Source organism: Aythya fuligula, chromosome 9, assembly GCF_009819795.1.
Source record: "Aythya fuligula isolate bAytFul2 chromosome 9, bAytFul2.pri, whole genome shotgun sequence".
Taxonomy (NCBI): Eukaryota; Metazoa; Chordata; class Aves; order Anseriformes; family Anatidae; genus Aythya; species Aythya fuligula.
The window spans coordinates 13,152,711-13,171,680 of NC_045567.1; the positions used below are offsets into that span (position 1 = coordinate 13,152,711).

General features: G+C 40.2%; 1 protein-coding gene across 1 annotated transcript in view; it reads right to left on the reverse strand.

The window, feature by feature from the left end:
- Positions 1-18,970, reverse strand: part of LOC116492325 (glypican-5-like) — a 369,081-nt gene that overhangs the window by 136,637 nt on the left and 213,474 nt on the right. Inside the window, exon 7 of the mRNA XM_032192922.1 lies at positions 13,639-13,759. Within this exon, the coding sequence (XP_032048813.1) occupies positions 13,639-13,759 (121 nt within the window). The remainder of the gene's footprint in view (positions 1-13,638; positions 13,760-18,970) is intronic.

The following is an 18,970-nucleotide window of genomic DNA, read 5'->3' on the forward strand; positions in this document are numbered from 1 at the left end:
TTGTTACTTTTGAAATTAAGTGCTTTTCCTTTGCCGCTGAATTGAGATGTTTAATTAGCCAGATTATCCCATTTCCTGCACCTATGACTTTCTGTTCACCGTTAAATTTAGAAGCTGAATAGGAACCTCATATTTCAAAAAGTAATTATTCAAGTTTTCAAAACAAATTCAGTACATTTAGTTTTGTTTGTCTCCCAAGTAAGTAGCAATGCATTATATTTTGTTTGGATTATTAGTTCATACATCACATTACAAGCCCCAAAGGTATTTTACACGTATAGTAACTACTGTCAACTTTTTAATACACTAACTACTTGGAAGTGATTAGTGAAACTAGATGGAAAAAAAGGAAAAAGTATTTTAACCAGTTACAAAAATAATCTAATATAAAGATATAATATTGCTTCATATGGTTCATGGACAGACTAAATGAAGTCCAAAATTGACCTGTAATAGTTGAAGTGATTCATTTCAAACACCTCTGTTAAGACTTCTGTATCGTGCTGCACAACTCAAAATTACCCTTGAGACCAGAACTTCATGCAACAAAGCCCTTTAATATTAAACTTATATTCAAGTCACTGGCACAAATGGTCAGCTTCATCAAGTGGTTCAAAGTGCCTGCAGCATGTTGCGGCACTCAGCCCTCGCTTTATGACTTCATCCAGGCCCAATTATATAGTCTAAGAAAGCCAAATCCAAAGCTTTCCATTTACCGTTCTGAAATCCATTTTATATTATTAGATTCTCTTATTTCAAATGCCACATCAAATATGGCTCAGCGTCATTTTACTGCAGTGAAGCACAAGGCATATTTCATTATATTATCCAATAATTACATTGTTTGTCTGCCAGTTCACTCCCATGAACATGTCATTTTGAAAAACTCCACTGTGAGAGGCTCCTCTTATAGATACTGAAAGGAACAAACAAGACACAGAGCCCTGAAATGACATTGAGCCTTTCTGATGATGTTTGCAAGGCTGATATGTATCAGGACATATGGCAGCATTCGAAACACTACATGCTTCATATCGAAAGGCTACGTTCTGGAGATTTGCTTCTGGCTACTAAAAGCTGTGTTCAAATTTGACTATCACTTCAAACCATTCAAATTAGTTATTAGACATACTTTTGTAACTGTGGAAAAGTTCACCTCGCATAGAAAAAGTCCTCCTCACATATCTTCTGTATCAGAATTACTAATAAATTAGAGCTGTAAAACTTCTTTTCCAAATGCTGGAAACAATGCAATGTGTGCATCCATTTCTTTTTCCCTGGGCACATGAAGAGCATGCAGAGGCCTACACAAAGTCATCTTCAGACGTGATTGAATTGTGTAAGACTGAGGACACATTGTGGTTGCTTCAAAACAATTCAGTCCTGTTACCCAGCTCTTTTTGGGACCATGTGATGTGGTGTACACGCTGCCGTTAGCCTGGGATGCAGGAAGAGGTGTGCAGGAGCACGTTCTGCACTCCTGTACAAGGCAGACACCTCTCCCCAGGTGTGCCAACTGCTGAGTGACCTGCATGTTGAAATGCCATACTGAAATGAAGCCTTCCGGGGGGATAAATGATAACGGATTGGCAAAGGTTAGCACCAGCCTTGTCAGAAAAGCCTCCAGAAGTCCTGTTATCATCAACGGAAAGGAGTGAGCCAGAGTAACTGCCTTGATGCTGAGATGTGAGTTACACTCTGGAAGAAGGCAGCTCCTCCTCCAACAATTGTGCAAAGGGTTTAACCTCGGAAGGCTTACACCAGTGTCTGTATCTCTCATTTTTGAACACAGCCTTCACTCAAACATGCATGCAATTATATACCATGTGAATAGCCCACAGAATTATTTATGTCCCTAAAGTTAGGGATGTATGTAAATATTGATTCTGGGCGTGAGGATGGTTATACATGCTGGGTCTCGTTTGCTGACACTACCCTTTGTGGACACTCACTCCCCTGTATTTCTACATCAATAACCTCCTGTGAGCCCTCGATTGTCATAGGAGGCTGAGACCCCAGCTTCTGCCTTGCAGCGAGGCAGGCACCTTCTGCAGCTGGGGGTGGCTTGTGCTTTGTGCCCAAGTGGGGACAAAGGCGACTCAGGTCTTTGGGGTAGGGAGACGTACTTGCACAAGTTAGGCGGTGACAGACTCTCCATGGGACAGCATTCTTCCAGATTGAGGACTGGCATCTTTGCACAGCTCAAAACTGATTTTGAGAAAGCAGTGATGAAAATGTGTGATTTCTACATGCAAAGTAGCACTGTCTTACTCACTCTCTTGCGTTTTTCACTTTGCTATTAACGTAATAGCAGGGCTACCCATTTCTAGAGGGAACTGGTGGTCTCCTGGGTGACTGTTCTGCATAATGACAAGTTCATCCATGACATCTGGGATTGGGAATACTCAGCCCCAAATAGATCCACTCCCACGTAACTGCACTGAGGCACAGGCTCATTTCAGATGCATGAAAAAGGCAAGTGAAATAAATGTATTATCTCACTTAGATCGCATACAGTCCCAAGAAGCAGGAAAGATTGTAGGTGTCACAAAACAGTACATAGTAAATAAATCATATTTGTAATGCAATGCACTTCAGTTAGCCTAAGCCTGGGGTGTTTAGGGGTACAGAAAGTGAGGGCCTGGATGTTTTCAGGACTACAGAGTTCAAATCTCTCAGTGGCATTTTTAGCAATGAAATCACACTTAGAGGTAGCGAGTGTCCCACCTGCATGCTCAGGAGTAGGCTGCACCACAAATGCACAGGAGCCACAGCAAACAGACCCTTACACACTCTTCACTGCTATTCAAAAGAACAGCAAAGCGCGAATATTTCCAACCGTAACACCCAAGGCTTTTCTCAGCATCATGCACACAGTAGTAACTTTTCTCCCAGGTATAAGCATGTGCAAATTCCGCACTCTGCACCTGAGCAGGCTGCTGCCTAGCCTGCACTCTCCATCTGTTTATGTTACCCTCACTGGTGGCACACGGGCAGGACTTGCACAGGGATCTGCTTCATGCGAGACACAGAGACATGCTGTTTACTTCGGTTGCTATTTCCTTTGGATGTTTTCCTATAGGAAGCAGGAACTTCCAGGTATCCCGCTATCAAGTCATTATATAACTGCTCTTGTTTTATACACTGGAACATATTTCAGTGTATAAAGGTATAAAGTGCCTGTTTTGTGCCTAAGAACTATTGTCTACAAATTCAATCTGGACCGTGAGAATGTTATAAACAGGAAGAAGTAAGGCACTAGATGACTAGTCTACTTATTTTTACAGATAGAAGCAAGCAAGCAAGCACAACGCTGAGGTGCCCCAGAGAAGAGGCATATATATGCCAAAATATACGCCTCTAAAAATATTGCTAATGCATTTTTGAAAAAATCCTTATGCCACTGGCTATTACTTATTACAGCCCTTAACATAAACACTCTGTGGGGCTCTCTGTATTTTGTCATTTAAGCATCATGTAGCCAGTGCATACAATGTTGACTTGGACTTTTAAGGGAGGCTGAAGAAAGTCACTCAATTCAAATGTGCCCAAGTTTGCATTTAAGACACAGATGCACAATATTTCCCAATGACTTCCACCAGTATTTCACCTCCTAGGGAAACCATTACAAGTTGTAGTGACAGAACGTCTCTTCTAAAGGTACCAACCTGGAAAGACACCGTGGGGAGAGTCTTAATAAGAAGGGGTCTCTGAGACAACTGCACCACCTCTCTCTCCAGAGAGCAGCTGAACACTAACAGAAGTCTTGGGTCTGGTTCTGTGCTGAGCTGACGCCAGACTACTGCCTCGGCTGTGTCAGAGCTGGGCTACAGGAACATGTGCTGTGCGAGAAGACCACTCGCCCCCCTCCCCCCTTTTTTTAACTGTCTAATTTTAACCATCCCTGTTAATCCAGATAGAACAATGTTTATTATAGTGAATTATGATGTGGTCTCCTGCAGCTGAAGAAACGGCTTTCCATTCCTCACTGTGTTTTTCTCTCAAGTCTGTACACACAGCCTCATACCTGCACTGGACTGAATTGAGTTAGAAGCAAACTGCAGAGACTGTCTGGAGTACAATGAAATCAGCTGCTACACTCAGCAGAAGAGCTTTCGTGGTACCTTTAAGTAATACACCTAATTGTGTTATTTTAAAATGGACTTAAATTAGGCTGCCTTTCAGAAACAAAACATTTCAATACAAGTATGACCAACCAGTAAAAAGGTAAGAGTAAAGACTAGCCAATACTCATAAAAGTAACAGACGGTGAAAATTAGAGTGCACTAAGGTTTGTAAAATTCCCACTATGTTTTCTGGTATTATTACAAATCTCCGTGCCTCAACACAAAAGCAAGAAGATAAAAATGAAGAAAAACACAGTTGTAAAATAAAGCAATTTCCCTCCCTAGCAGAGAGCTCTTTCACGGTCAGTATTACAAAAGAGGTAAACCAGCCTTTTGCATCTGATGGGAAGCTTGTTGTGGGAATTCTGACATGAGACACGAAACTACAGTATCAAAGTTTTGTGCTAGGGTAAACAGGACACACAGAATTAATGTCATTGGTGGGGAAATGTTTCTCTGGAGAAGCAGGAATGGCAACACTTGAAAGCTGGAAGAAGGGAGAGATGTCTGCAGGCCTGGATGGAAGAAGCTTCCGAGGCCTGTTTGGGGGCAGAGAGCAAGACAATGCCTCCTGCACTGCACAGCACAGCACAGCACGGCTGCTGTCGTGCTCAGCACCCAGAGCGCTGGGATGCCTGGTCTCTTGGGGAACATGCTGCTGTGATCAGGTGGCTGTCAGGTGTAATACACTCAGATCTTCCCAAGTGTTATGTACAACACTGAAGAAGTGTATAACACAGAAGCTAAACAGATCTATTTTAAGACTGAATTTATTTAAACTGACTAATAATGCTATTGCATGGTAGCACTTCTACCTCAAACAAGAGGATTGTCCCCTATAGTCTGTGCTATTTTAGTAATTACAATGGAACGCCTCCCTAAATAGAAGCAAAAGGCTATTCCTGACACTGCCTCTCCAATATTTGAGCTTTCTTTCTAAAACCAAAGGCCAAGGGAAGGAACACTGGCAGAAGAGGAGTACAGATGAAGCACTCCTCTGACACTGCCTTGGGCAGCAAGCGCCTGGGAGCAGCCAGGGCAGCCCGGCTGGGCAGCAGCAGTAGCGGGGGGCTGCTTGCCCCGAACCAGCACCAAGGGCAGCCAAGGTCCCGCTTGGTGACCAGCATCAGCTGCTACATCCACTAACCAACCTCTCAGAGGGACACCTCATCTGGACCTTCTCAGCTCTGAATTTACCAACTCGGGCTGCAATGCAACCCAAATTACTGCTGGAAACAGGCTGCTTGCCTCAGCTGGGAAGTAGCAGTATACATTACTAGCATAAACGTTTATCCACTTGTTACAAGTGGAATTTGACTTCAGCTTTTTCTCTTACATTGTCCTTTGCTACCTATCCCCTCCCTTTAGTACTTGAACATGAGGAGAGCAAAGTGACCCTGGTTTCTCTTGGGGAGGCAAGGAGCCACAGAACTTTCATTAATAATGGAGACGTTTCTTCTTTTGCTGCCTCTCCCCTCACCTCTGGCAGCCCTCCCGAGTCCCCCGGGCTGATCACGTCTTCTTAGAGGCCCCATGGATGCTTCTCTTGGGAGCACACTGCAGAGGATGCAGAGGTATCTTGCTGCTGCCCCAATGTGAGTGGAGAAGGAAAAAACAGCTTTATGCATGTGATCACTGTTACACTTCCCAGTTGATCTACTTTGTCCCCAGGTACAACCAGCACCATTGGCTAGGAAGCAAGCTTTTCTCATTTCCTTTGGTGAACCGGGTCCCATGCACGCAGGGGACAAGGGCAGCAGCCCCAAACCCCACTGGCTCTGGGTGCCCACACCAGCTCTCTCCTGGCCTCGTGATGCTGCACCGCATCCCACCACCAGGCAGGGCAGACCCCAGCCAGACTCAAGCCTCCTCCTTGCTCCCAGATATTACACCTGAGGATCCCAAGCACTTCTCAGCTCACCCGAGAGAGCAGACATCAGTTTGGGTTTTGCTCATTAGCTGCAGCTAGAAGAGAGCGCTCAAACCAAAGGACAGATTCTGGGGATTTTTTGTTATTAAAAAAAAAATAAATACATATTATTCTTTTCAAAATATGTTTTCCTGTATGTGAAATGTTTTGGCTCAGTTATAGATTGAAACAGTAGCTCTCCCCTCCCTCTTCCCCCACTTGGCTCAAGTCTCAACTGTGACTCAATATGTGATTTTGATTTATTAAGACTAATTTCCCACAATGAGCAAAACAAAACACATACAATGGCCCATCTGGGCAAATAATTTCTGAAAATGCTTGCAAGACAAATAGTACTGCATACTCTGAGACACAACACATGAATAATAAACGGGCATTTTAGCATTATATATTTTCTAGCATATAATAAGATATTCTGGATTTACATAGAGATTCAGATTTATTTTAAAACATTTCTTATTTTAAAATGTTCCATTTTGTTTTACTTGAGCCAGTATTTTACATGATTTCTGTCTGTATTGAAGTCTCAATGCTGTTTCTGATACTAAAAAGTCTTTCCTTGACCCTAATTAAAACTATTTTATAATATTTCAAGTCCCTATATTAAACAGAAAAAAACTACCCACAGCAGGTACACCAGCAGGTACACCGATTTCAGCTGGGGGTGACGTACACCTCAGTCAGCACTAAATGGCAATGTTAACATATGCCCCCCGTGAAACAGTGCTCCGCTGGTGGGCTTTTCGCAAGTCCCTCCATTCTGAATCACAGACAAACATCTGATTTTGACAGTGGTTTTAAAGCCACAGCAGAACCAAGGTTAGAGCTGCCAAACCCCTTCTCCCTTTAACGCCTAAGGGCATATGACAAAGCAAAGCCACCCTCACGCCGCCAAGGGACTGGAGCTGCCAGGCCATGAGCTCGGAGTTCCCACAGCCCAGGTGCAAAGCCTGATGACCCTATTATTAATACCGGCTGCTCTATCTGCCTCTCAAGGTTCCCAGACAAAGAGGACCTGAGTACCTTTTTGTAACCCCATGGCCACATCTGTGTGTTTCCGGGAGGAGCACAGCTGAGCTGCCTGCAGCTACCAGCATGCCCTTGCTCCCTGCATGCCCACTCCACGGGGATGCTCTCCCAGCACCTCACCTGGGTCGCCAAAGAGTCAGAAATGAGCAAAGGCACAAATTTATGGTCTCAAAGCAGTAGTAGTTTGCAGAAATATAAGACCAGCATACAATTTTGAGATGTCAGATGCCCCAGCGCACTACTTGAATATATTTCTTCCAAATTTTACTCCTTCTGATGGCAGCCCTGACAGATAAATGCTCCCAAGAAATCAGCAACTTCATCCTGCTTAATTGCCTGAGATCTACAGCTTTTATTGCAAGAAACATTTCTTAGTGAAGCATCCCCAGTACCACATACTCTGCTACATGCTACTATATCCCAATGCACTGCTCTATGATACACTGCTTTGCAAAGATGGCTCTTATTGATTTTGATTTTTCTTGGTAACAAAAGAATCCCCCAACAGTCAGGCAATGCTTTGTCTCAACTGTGATTGACAAGTCTATGTAAAAACGTTACAAAAGGGAAAAGCTCTGAACTTCCAGATGACTTGCTAAGAACTATGTAAGACAGAAATCTGCCAGTTCTTTAAAGAAATAAGAGAATACTAAATTGCTACATGATTTTTGTTTACTTTTCCCAGGCTGACAGCATTTATGTATCTTTCCTTGCTTTAATCAGAGACATGATGAAATCTGATATCTCCAATATTTTTGTACAGCGTATGTTACATATGCACATGTATATTTCCTAAGAGATGGAAAACCATACAGAAGGCAGAGAGAAGGATTATACTCAGTCTTTGAGTAAGCTGGATATTTTCAAGCATTGGCATGAGTTGTTTCATTGCATATGGATTATGAAAAAGATCATAACTTATCTCAGAGCTGGGCATTCAGCATCTGTATCTGGAAGCAGAGAGATGTCTGATCCTTAGCAGGGAAGAAGAAAAACAGCCCGTGAATCTAATAAGCATGAACATTTAGAAAAAAAAAAAAGGGAGGGATGAGAAACAACTCTGTATAACTGATGAAATAATTTGAGTTGATAGTTTATCTCAAGATAAGGGTGAACAATTTTTATATGGCAGAGAATGGGAAATAAAAAAATAAACAGTCCAATTGTTCTTTCCTGGCATCATAAGACTTTACACCTAATTGCTTGGAGTTCCATTAATTCTATCTTTATTTTCCTGAAATACGTGCCCTTTTTTGCATCTATTTACTAATCAAGCAATGACTATTGTATTAATGCAGTTATCACTTCTGCTGTTTGCATTTGGAAATGAAGAATGTAAGGTCTGTTACTGCCTTTATAGGGAAGTGAAGTCACAAAGGACCAACACAGCTGCAGAGGTGTTTGCCTCAAAGAAAATCTCACACGTAAACCGCGGACAAGCAGAGGTGTAACTGATCTTTGAGATTTCTATCACCCAGACCACACAAAAACCTGCACTGAACAATCAATGGTCTCTGTTGTGCCAAGGACCATTTCCACCCAGCTGAGCAGTGATGCGGGTCGTACATTTCTTGCAAAATGTAATATCAGGCTTGGGGTCAGCTGGGTGGCATCTCCAACAGGCCGTGATGGCATGCCTCTGGCATCACAGCCTTACCCCTCCCGTAGTTCTGTAGGGGGTATCCATCACAGAAATACCTGCAGCAATGAATCCTGAAACTTGTGCACAGCTTAGTATTGCACTGTACATCCTACACATCTCGGACTGGCCCAATCTTTCAGTGTCTTTTTCTACCAATCTGTGCATCTACATTAACTACTACCTTCCAAATCACACACACAGGCTGCTTGGTTAGCCAACAAAGAAAGGATGAATCTCTCTAGAATTTTCAGATGTCTTGCTTCCTATTTTCAGAAATACATGTAATATGGAACATCTGAAATCCCAAACAAACGTCCGAAGTCTCCAAATGCTTTGGACGGAAAAAGAGGACCTGTTTTGGAAATTCCGACATAAGGCATTTCTAGAAAAGCTGTTTTATTTGGTAAGAAACACGTGTCTTTGAAGGTTTTGCTATGTGCATGGGGGCATGCAGTAATATTTTCAGCCTATTGGGGCTGTTTAAATCCCAAGTACTAGAAGCAATATAGCAGCAGTTTAAGATGTCTACCTTCTTTCTATGTTTTCATTGGATGAAATGAAGAACAGACTACAAGTCTGTTCTTCCAAGTCATCTACAAGTTTGGATAAAAATCAAACCAATGTGTCTCCACTTAAATCTCATATAAAAAGTCTATAATGTAATAAATTTTATAGATGTCTGAAAAAATATATACACATTTAAATTAAGTAGTAGTTAAATGATTTATAGGATTATTCTCTATTGTCTAACCCAATTAAATTCACATTCAAGATTAAATTATGGCTAGCTCATATTATTGATAAGAAACATCTCAGTGTTGTTTGGAACTTTGCTATGATGGCATCCTTTGTATACAAATCTAAAAGGAATTCATGATATATGTGTTTCTATGTTCAGCTGGCAGATTCATGTGACTTCAGTGGGAAGGAAAAAAAAACCAACAATATATGGGTCCATATTCAGGAAGATTTGATTTGGCATCACTTTCATTTTAAACTCTAGGATACTGCACTGAATTACAGACATGCCCTAAGCATCCATCTCTGACCGACAATACCAAAACACACTGTATTCTAAAAATCTGTTAAGATCACATTTAGGCTGACAAAAGACAAATAAGTTAAACTTGTACAATACTTGTATTATAATCCTTTGAGAGTGTCCACGCAACTTTGCTAGTTAAGTTATAGTCAAAGCTTTTTCCCCTTTCCCTAACATGTTCTTTGCTTTCAATGTAATTGATCCTTTGGGATTTTTAACCTTAGCCTCCAAACCTCTTGTGTTTGAACTGTGAAAAGCATTATGCTGAAGGAAAACACTAAAACGTATTTAAGTGTGATTATGTGGCAAGAAGTAGTACTCCAAAAAGGGACAATGTGGGGTTTCATGTTTATTATCAGTTGTAGTTCACATCTACTCTACTCACACACACACACACACACACACACACACACACACAAAAAGGTGAGAAAAAGATATTATTTTAGCTTCTAGTTCTTCAAAATCAACCTAGGACTTCACTTGATTTTTTTTTTTTTTTTTTTTGCATTATTATAAGTAAAAATTACTGTAAATTGTCACTCAGTAATTCTATTGATATGTGAGTCAGCAGCCACAATAAACCCTTCAAAAACCTTATCTGACAGGGGTGCAAATAACAGTAATTGTTGAGTAGTATTCACTGAAATTCACCTTTCTTGTAGCTTTGCAAAAAGGTTATGAAATAGCCTGCTATTTGCATAATCATTTTGTTTTAAAAAATAATATGTGGTGAGGATTTAAGACCCACATGAAAAAAAAAGGAGAAACTACTGTAATCTCCAATGAATTGGCACTTCAGCCTAAATCACAGTGAGAAATGAGGGAAGACAAGCATAGGGATTATTCATAACATGCTAGAGTTGGGATGCAACAATATGAACAGTAATACATCACTGAGTTTTGTCCATGTCCTTAGGATTTAGGACCAATGAAGATATTAATCTCTTTATATTTGTGGATAAAGTCATAATTAGGAGCTAACAGAGGAATGCCGGCTGTGCACCAAAGACTCTCGGTTTTGGATTTAAATGAATCAATACTTTGCCACTGGAGGAAGGCGGCGGCGGAAGGCTTGCTGACGGGGAAGGGCTGGGGTCCAGCAGTGGAAGACAGAATGTGGAAGAGGGACTATCACAGACAGCAGTACTTAGACTTGCTCCAGAAAAGCTTTGGAATTGCTGAGCTAAGGCACATCTTTTAGAAAAATGAATCCTGTTGATCTGAACACAGCTGTAGTGGACAGTACTCCCCGACCTAGCAAATCGATCCAACAGATGATTAACCCGACAGTCCAAAATGCACACTGCTGCAATAGAGACAATCTGAGACAGACAGAGAGCCAGCAGGGCCAGGCTCTCTGACAGATGGATGCAGCAAGCCTAGAGCTTATTTTGTTAAGACAGAAATTGTATTTTTCTTTTTAGCTCTCAGCACATCTTTCTCTTATCCAAGAATATTCTTTCTTCTGTGTAGTTCAGCAATATTAGTTAAGTAGCAGAACATTAGTGAGGCCTACACATATTAAATCAGCTCTGATGGACAGTCTGTGCAATGCTTTGTTCCCTGCTCTCCAGGCTTCCTGCCTCTCTAGGACTGGTTCTGCATATGAAATACGCAACCATTGCTAAAAGTGGCATTGCGAATTTCAAATGTTTCTGGAGATACAAAGATAACATGTTATTTTATCACCACTCAAATTACACCACACCTACTGCGTCCAAATTTTAAAAAGAGAGAGAGAAGAATAATTTGATGAAAAAAATCAATTTGCCCATAAAATGAGTAATGGGATTCTGTATCTCTCTTCGTCTACACACACTATTGATGACACTTTAAAATCCTGATTTAATCGGCTTTTCAGTGTCAGGTTTTATTTGTATATTAATATCACAACTGAAATGAAAACTCAAGAAGCAGAAAACAGCTACACATGTTCGATGTTATATGTGAAAGCCTTAGATATTTAGCAACTTCTTTGATGCTTTGATCTCTGAAGAAATCTTACTAAAATTATGATCAAAGGAATTTATATTATTCCAAGTACTTAAAACGAACGATCTTAGGGCAATAATCAGTATTCTGTTTAATCCTTCACCCTTGGAATCCATTATTGCTAAGCACCTCAATCTGATGGGAGTTACATTTACTTAGGGATGATATTCTCCTAAAACAGAATTAAAAGTAACACAAAGCAACCCTTCCAACTTATATGAAGAGCTAGGAAGAATTGGATTTTGTTCTTCTAACTAAAAAGTGGTCTTTGAAGATGTTTTTCAAATGTACATAACTTAAGAAAACTGGTATGCAGTTCATTATAAGATCATTCAGGTTTTTGGTTTTTTTTTTTTTTTTCCTACAAAGGAATAGAATTTCCAATACACAGCTACTTTTAATTTAATCTATTGCTATTTCCTATTGTCAGTGTTTACAGAGGACGATTACACAGATGGATATATCTAATACTTATAAAGTAAATTAACACTCTGTTTGATAGCATGCGAAGGCAGATAAATAATAAATTATCCTTTTCATCAATCTGACCACATAATGTCTATTTCACTGTAATACCAAGTACTGCCTCACACTGGTTGCTATAATCCCCCATGGCAAGTTAAATCAAACAGCATGATACAAAAATCCTTAAACTGCAGCTTACAGAACATAAGAGTCAAACCAGATTTAACAAAAATGCTAATTGCTAGTTAAGATTACGGATTTATCACCATTGTTGATGAGAGGTAAGGGAGGGTTGTACTTTTCCAGGAGCAAATAAGAGATCAAACCATGACTCCCTGTCACAGACACAGTCTTAAGAAATTCCTGCATCCTGACTAAGCAATTCATCTTCCCATTTTACCTGTGCAGATTATTTTTCTTCTTGTTCATCCCACCCACAAAGGTGAACTTTAATCTTCCAGTTGTTTTCTACAAGCAGTTTATATCCCCATGCTCCATCACTCTTTAATGGTGAAGGATTACAAGCAGACTAATGTGCAAACACATCTGACTGTGAACACTCTGTTGTAAGCATTCTTCCAAGTTGACAAGAAAACATGCCTACATTAAATGAAAATCAATCTCTGTTAAATCTGTTAGCTCCAGCTCACTTGGACTAGCACTACCATAGGAACTAAGAGGTGTGCTGAAGCAGTAAGAGCACTGAATCATACAGTTAGCTTTGAAAGGCTGCAGATCTACTACTAGACTGCAAGTGCATCTGGGAGAACACAAACAGTTGATAGAGGCAGACAGATTAATCTTGCATCTGACAAACTCATTGGTAGGTATCTTTCCTTCGGGGCTGGAGGGCCTGAGAATAAGGCTCAAGGAAATGTTTTCAAAGGGGTACAATTGATTCATCCTGGAGTGCCTTCGGTCCTGATTTGAGCATTCTGTGCAGTTCAGTTACCACATGGTTATAGACCCATTCTGTCTTTTCATCTGTTTGTACCTACACCACTGATGACCAGGAACCTGCACAAACAGCATAATACTCCTCCAACACAGCGATACCATGGGACTCCAAAACACCCTCACACAGCTTGACCCTAGGCACAAGCTTGATGTGAACAGTGGGGCTCTATGTCTCTGGCACACCAGCCCACAGGACAGTTAATCAACCACTATGGGACAACATAGAGGAATCAGAGCAACTTCCAGAAAAATAAATTTCTCTTGTTAGAGTTCATAATCCAGCTGGCACAACAAAATCTCTGGATGCCTTTAGCAACAGGCCCACCCCATGACTCTTTCAAGGCTCTGATTCTCGGGACGCGTAACACGGGAAGCAGAACCACCTCGTGTTTGTAGCTTTAGCTCTGCCATCAGACCCAGTGATAAAACGCTGGTATCTCTAAAAGTTACTTACTTGATTAAAGTGCTGAAGTTTATCAATTAAATTACTGATGAGGGGGTCTAGTCCTCTGACTTTCAGTTCTGGATTATTAATTTGTGCCTTCAGTCCACTGGAAACAACTCTGCTGGTGTAACTGAAAAAAAGAAGAAAAAAAGAAGAAAAAAGAAGAAAAAAAGAAAAAAACATCAGTGACTGGAACCACATCCATCAAAATCAAAAATCACATTGAAGGGAACATACAAAAGTAAATATTCTGTAAATGGTAATAGAAATTTGTAATAATTATTTATGGTTTTAAATACACCAAACAAAAATACACCAGAACAAAATCAGTTTCTTGTAGTATCATCACTTCAGACTTCTCAATTCACAAACAAACATCAATTTTATAAACCACAGAGGTTTTGCTCGTATTTTAACATTTGAACCTTTATAATCACTATTGTCAAGTTCATTCATGAAACAAGGAGTGCTGATAGCTTCCAAAAAATCTTTCTTCCATGATCACAGAAACCCAGGGGACTTAAGAAATAAACTAAGTATCATGACATTGAAGTAAAATCCAATAAAATGGCAGCCTGATTTGGAAGAAATTCTTAATGAAAGACTGAGATTGGACTTTTCTTGCTATACAGTTTATAATCAAACTCTCTGAACACACTGTAAAGCAGCATCTGTTATTGTACCAGTGGTCTTCACCATGCCTTATCCATATTATCAACCTCCTCATAAAGTATCCATGTGCAGGAATTCTGTCTAGCCAAGTCTTGCTTCATTTGAGGAGCAGCAGCTGTTCTCACAACATAACGACCTCTCTGTTATCAGCAATCTTCTCTCACTGAGTGCTGACTGTTAGTTACTGTCAGTATCCAATACACTGCAGCGTAAAAACCAAATTGGTCTGGGCTTCCATCCATGTACTCTGATGGATAAAATTCCAGGGCTATCCAAGCTTGGCCTCTACTTCTGAGCATGTCTTTAACACACTTGAGGAGGTGATGTCATCTCCACATGTACACTGAACCCAGTGCTTCCTGGAAGCTTCTACATGTTGACTAGAGAGTCGATCTATTCAAGTGTGACTGAAATTCAAGCCACCCACAGAGCCCTGAAAATCCAAAAGAGATACAGAGCAATTTTTTTTTTTTTTTTTTTTTTTATGGTGAGTCAAGTTTTTGAGGGCTTTGTGTAACCACCATCATTAGTTTGGCACTCATTTGTCACAAGGCAGATCACAGATATTTGCACAACCAGTAAGGAACTGGAAAAGAGCCTGTTCCCAAACCCAGCTGCCTTAGACTGTCACACATGCCTGGGAGGAGCCCGTTAAGATGCCGCATTGGCATCCTTACCAAACTCAGGCAGGAATCAGCTGAGCTCCTTTAAACAAAGGCCAAGAGAAACATCCTGCTAAATCTATCACTTCAATCATATCTACAAATTTTCAATAGCCCAGGTGTTCAATCAGTTAATTCTTCATTAAGACCAATTTGTGCTGAAGCTGAGGACAGCACTTCCAAGATGAAAAAGTGTCCAAGTTCTTTCTTTTTTCTCTGGCAGGGAGAGAGGTAGATCTCCAAATGTATTTTTGTTTCCATCCTAATTTCACCTAGGATGAACAACAAATTTAATGCAAACTGCTGGCAAAGCATATTGCAGTATATTGCTGTTGAAGGTGTTGTTGAAAAAGAGAAAGAACTGAGCCAGGTCTACCTTTTCAGTAAACTGAATAAAGTTCACTCCTCTCAGGGAAAAAATAAAAGGTTTTAACAAAGAATTGAAAAACAAACAAACAAGCAAAAAAAAAAAAAAAAAGTATTTTTCACTAATAGCTGGACAGCAATGAGAAAAGGACAAACATTAAGGAAAATGTATTTCACTAAGTTATAGGTTTATGTTCATGGAGCCTTTTAAAGGTAATGTTGTAAGTTTTCTTGATGTGTAACTCAGAAATGTAAAATAATCCAGAAGTATAAAATTTCACAATGCAATGGCATGTGCAAAACGATGGCCGGATTCTGATCTTATAAGCAGATTCAGGCAGCGGGAGCAATGCCCAAAGGAACAACCCAGCTAAGGCAAGGGTGGTACGGACTGAATCAACCCCCTTAAGGGTTCATTTGGACAACAGAGGAAATGGCTCCAACTTAGCACACCTTTAGCTTTACCTGTACTCACAGATCAGACTACAGGCTGAATACTCATTGTTGTGAATTAGGTGACAATACAGGTGTACAGGAACACGTGAAACAGCTTTTTGAGATCATCCTATTGCAGTACAGAAGGAATTCGGATTAATGAGTCCCCACCAGTCTATTCAGTGATTCCCTGAGCACATTGCAGTGCCTAATCAGAAGTTCAGCAACAGGAGCAAAAAGCAAGGGTTTACCTTTTCATACTCCTGACTGGTCTCCATTCAAACCCTGGTTGAAGTTAGAAGTTCTCTAGAAACTTTAGCAATTACATTTCTGAATATAGAACTCAGAATTGCTTTTCCTCTGTTGCTGGTGTTGTTGTTATTATTGCTATTATTATTATTATTATTATTATTATTATTATTATTATTATTATTATTATTTGTTTGTATTGTTTCTTTGGCAAATCATACTCTTTTTTTCCCCACCTTGTGAATCACAAGACCCCATAAAATGCCTCTAAGTGGTATTACAAACCTACAGCACGGCATGGAGCCTGCATAAACATGAATGATTCAGAGCCAGCAGCAGCATTAATGCCAGAGTCCTCCATGGGACCCAAAATATGGAAAGTCAGTCTCAGTGAACCCACTTACATTGCTGTTGCTAAATACATACCCTCTTTTACACACATTTTATCAAGAAAATGGAACCATTTTCTATGAATGAGTCTACAGTCCACCAAGACAAAGGGGATACTCATATGCTTCAAGTTCCATCTGTGCTTAAGGACTTTGCCTTTAAAGCTCTAGAGATATGCATAAATTACGCACAGATAATTCCACTGTCCAAATTGCTTGCAATTAGATTTATGACGTTGATTACCAAAATTTCAGATGTCAGAGAAAGCATGCATGAATTATGTGAATTGTGCATCATTTCCCCATCTCCTCAGTCTAGCACAGCTTCAGTATGGCAGCCACTGAACATCCAGCTGCTAACACAAGGCTCCAGGACGTCAGAGCTGGCCTGGCAGTGGCCTGCAATGTGACCTGAATGGCTGGCGATGCCCAGAAAACTAACTGCAGACCTTTGGCAAAGGGACATAGATGTAACCTCTTCACCAAATGATGTGAAGAGAGGCAAAAGACCTACTTGCAATGCACAGCATAACCAACTCTTGAGTTTCCTTCTAATAACCCACAGGCTCTGCTAGCCTTGTGTGTTCTTACTACTGAGTGATCACTTCTGTAACAAAACCAAGCTCAGAAAGACTGAGATGAACTGAAAAATAGTGAGATTCAGAGGAGATGGGCTACAATTCATTAGAAGGGCCAGGGCACAGAACTGAAGAAGAATCACCCAGCCAGTGAGAATGGAGAAATTCCTCCAGTCTATCACAGCCAGGAATCAAGACTGCACTAGGAAAAGACATCATTCATACCCATCTGACCCGAACTACTACCTTGCAGGCAGTGAATCTTCCTACCAGTGCTGCAGCACGCCAAAATAGTTTGGAATAAACACTATACATTTCCCGAAAGATAATCTGATTATTTCACTTCTTTGCACTATCTAAAGCATTTTTTTTGTTGACATCAGATCCTGAATTACTGGAAATGTACATTAAGTAGGAGCAGGAATTGGCTTGCTTTATTTAATAACCTGCAATTTAACTGAAATATTGTAGTACAGAATTGTTAACTCTGGTTACTGCTCTAGTACTTTATTCATACTAGACCCAGAAATGTCAGTAGGAACGGTCAGGAATGATATAAAAATGTCCCTGCAACAGTCCTGAAAGTAGCCATTACATTAGAGCCCAAGGATAGCACGTACAGGTAGAATTCTCTTCCATACCTTTAAGATTCACGCCAATGTCATACCACTAATCATTTGGGCAAAGCTATGATGCTTTAAAAAGCAAATAAACGCACCCCTCAAACCACACTTTACTTTCAGAAGAACAGTTTCAATTATTTTATATCTCAGCTAACATAGCTGCTTGCAGGTTTACAAAAGGGTGAAAAGTGAAATGCTATGTACACATAGGATTGCATTTCAGCTGAAGATACATATTTTTATTTTCTAAATAAATATAGATAAATTAAGAAACTTGAGTCTAAACATTTTTTTTTTTAAATAAAACCAGATGCTGTTCTGAAACATTGTGTTCTTTTTAATTTCTAATAAGAGAAGGGATTAAGGCACAGGATTCTCTCAAAGACAAATAGGCCTTCTTAAATAGTTCAATACTTTAAAAACAACATCCAAAATGGAAAGGACTTCCAGTTCCAGGCAAACTACTGCAGGAGCGGCATTAGGGATAGATCTAACTAGCAGCTGTATTTAGCCACAATAGTCCAAGGAACAGGGTGCTGTTTTCACACCACTTCCTCCCCTGCTCCCTACAGTATACAACACCAGTCTGGATAAAAGTGTCTGATAAAGCTCTTATCGGAGCTTCTCCAAATATTATTGATCAACCTCCAGCTGGGAGACTGCTTCCATTACTCCACTTTCCTTGGGGTGCTATTACCCTCTGCTGTGCCACTAGGCACCCCGGTGCTTTGATGCAGTGGCTAATGGCCTGTCCTTTTCCGGAATGAAGTCAGCTCCAGCATACGTACTCACCCCAGGGATTAGAGAGCAAGGCGCCACACCAAACAGCGTGTAATCTGCACCAGGCACTGAAAATTTCTGAATAATCTATACTGGAAATTCAGGATGCCCTGATCTTCAGCTGAGTGTAATTCTGCTAATTTTAGCTCTCTTTCCTCTGTGTATTTGGCCCAACATAGCTGCTTGACAGTCATCGTGATTCTTATTTAATTGTGGGAGAAACTGAACATCTAACATCACAAGGCAAACCTGAAAATCCTGGCCTCACACTCTGTTCAGAAGAATCAAAGAATTTCTTTGAACATGTCTACAGGAAGGAAATTGCTCTTGATGAAATAGTTTGTCCTACAGAGCTTCCATATAAAATACATAAATATAAATATATAAAAATAAAGAATAAAATACACTGGCTACAAAATGAATGATACATTTGCTGAGTTCTTTCTCACTTGTTGACCACATTTTTTGGATATAATTATGCACTATATATCACCAAGAAAAAAAAACTTAGAACAAGTATTTTCCAAAATCTGGCATACATTTTTTTCACCAGTTTGTTAGCACTGCTTGAATAATTCTGCTGTGAT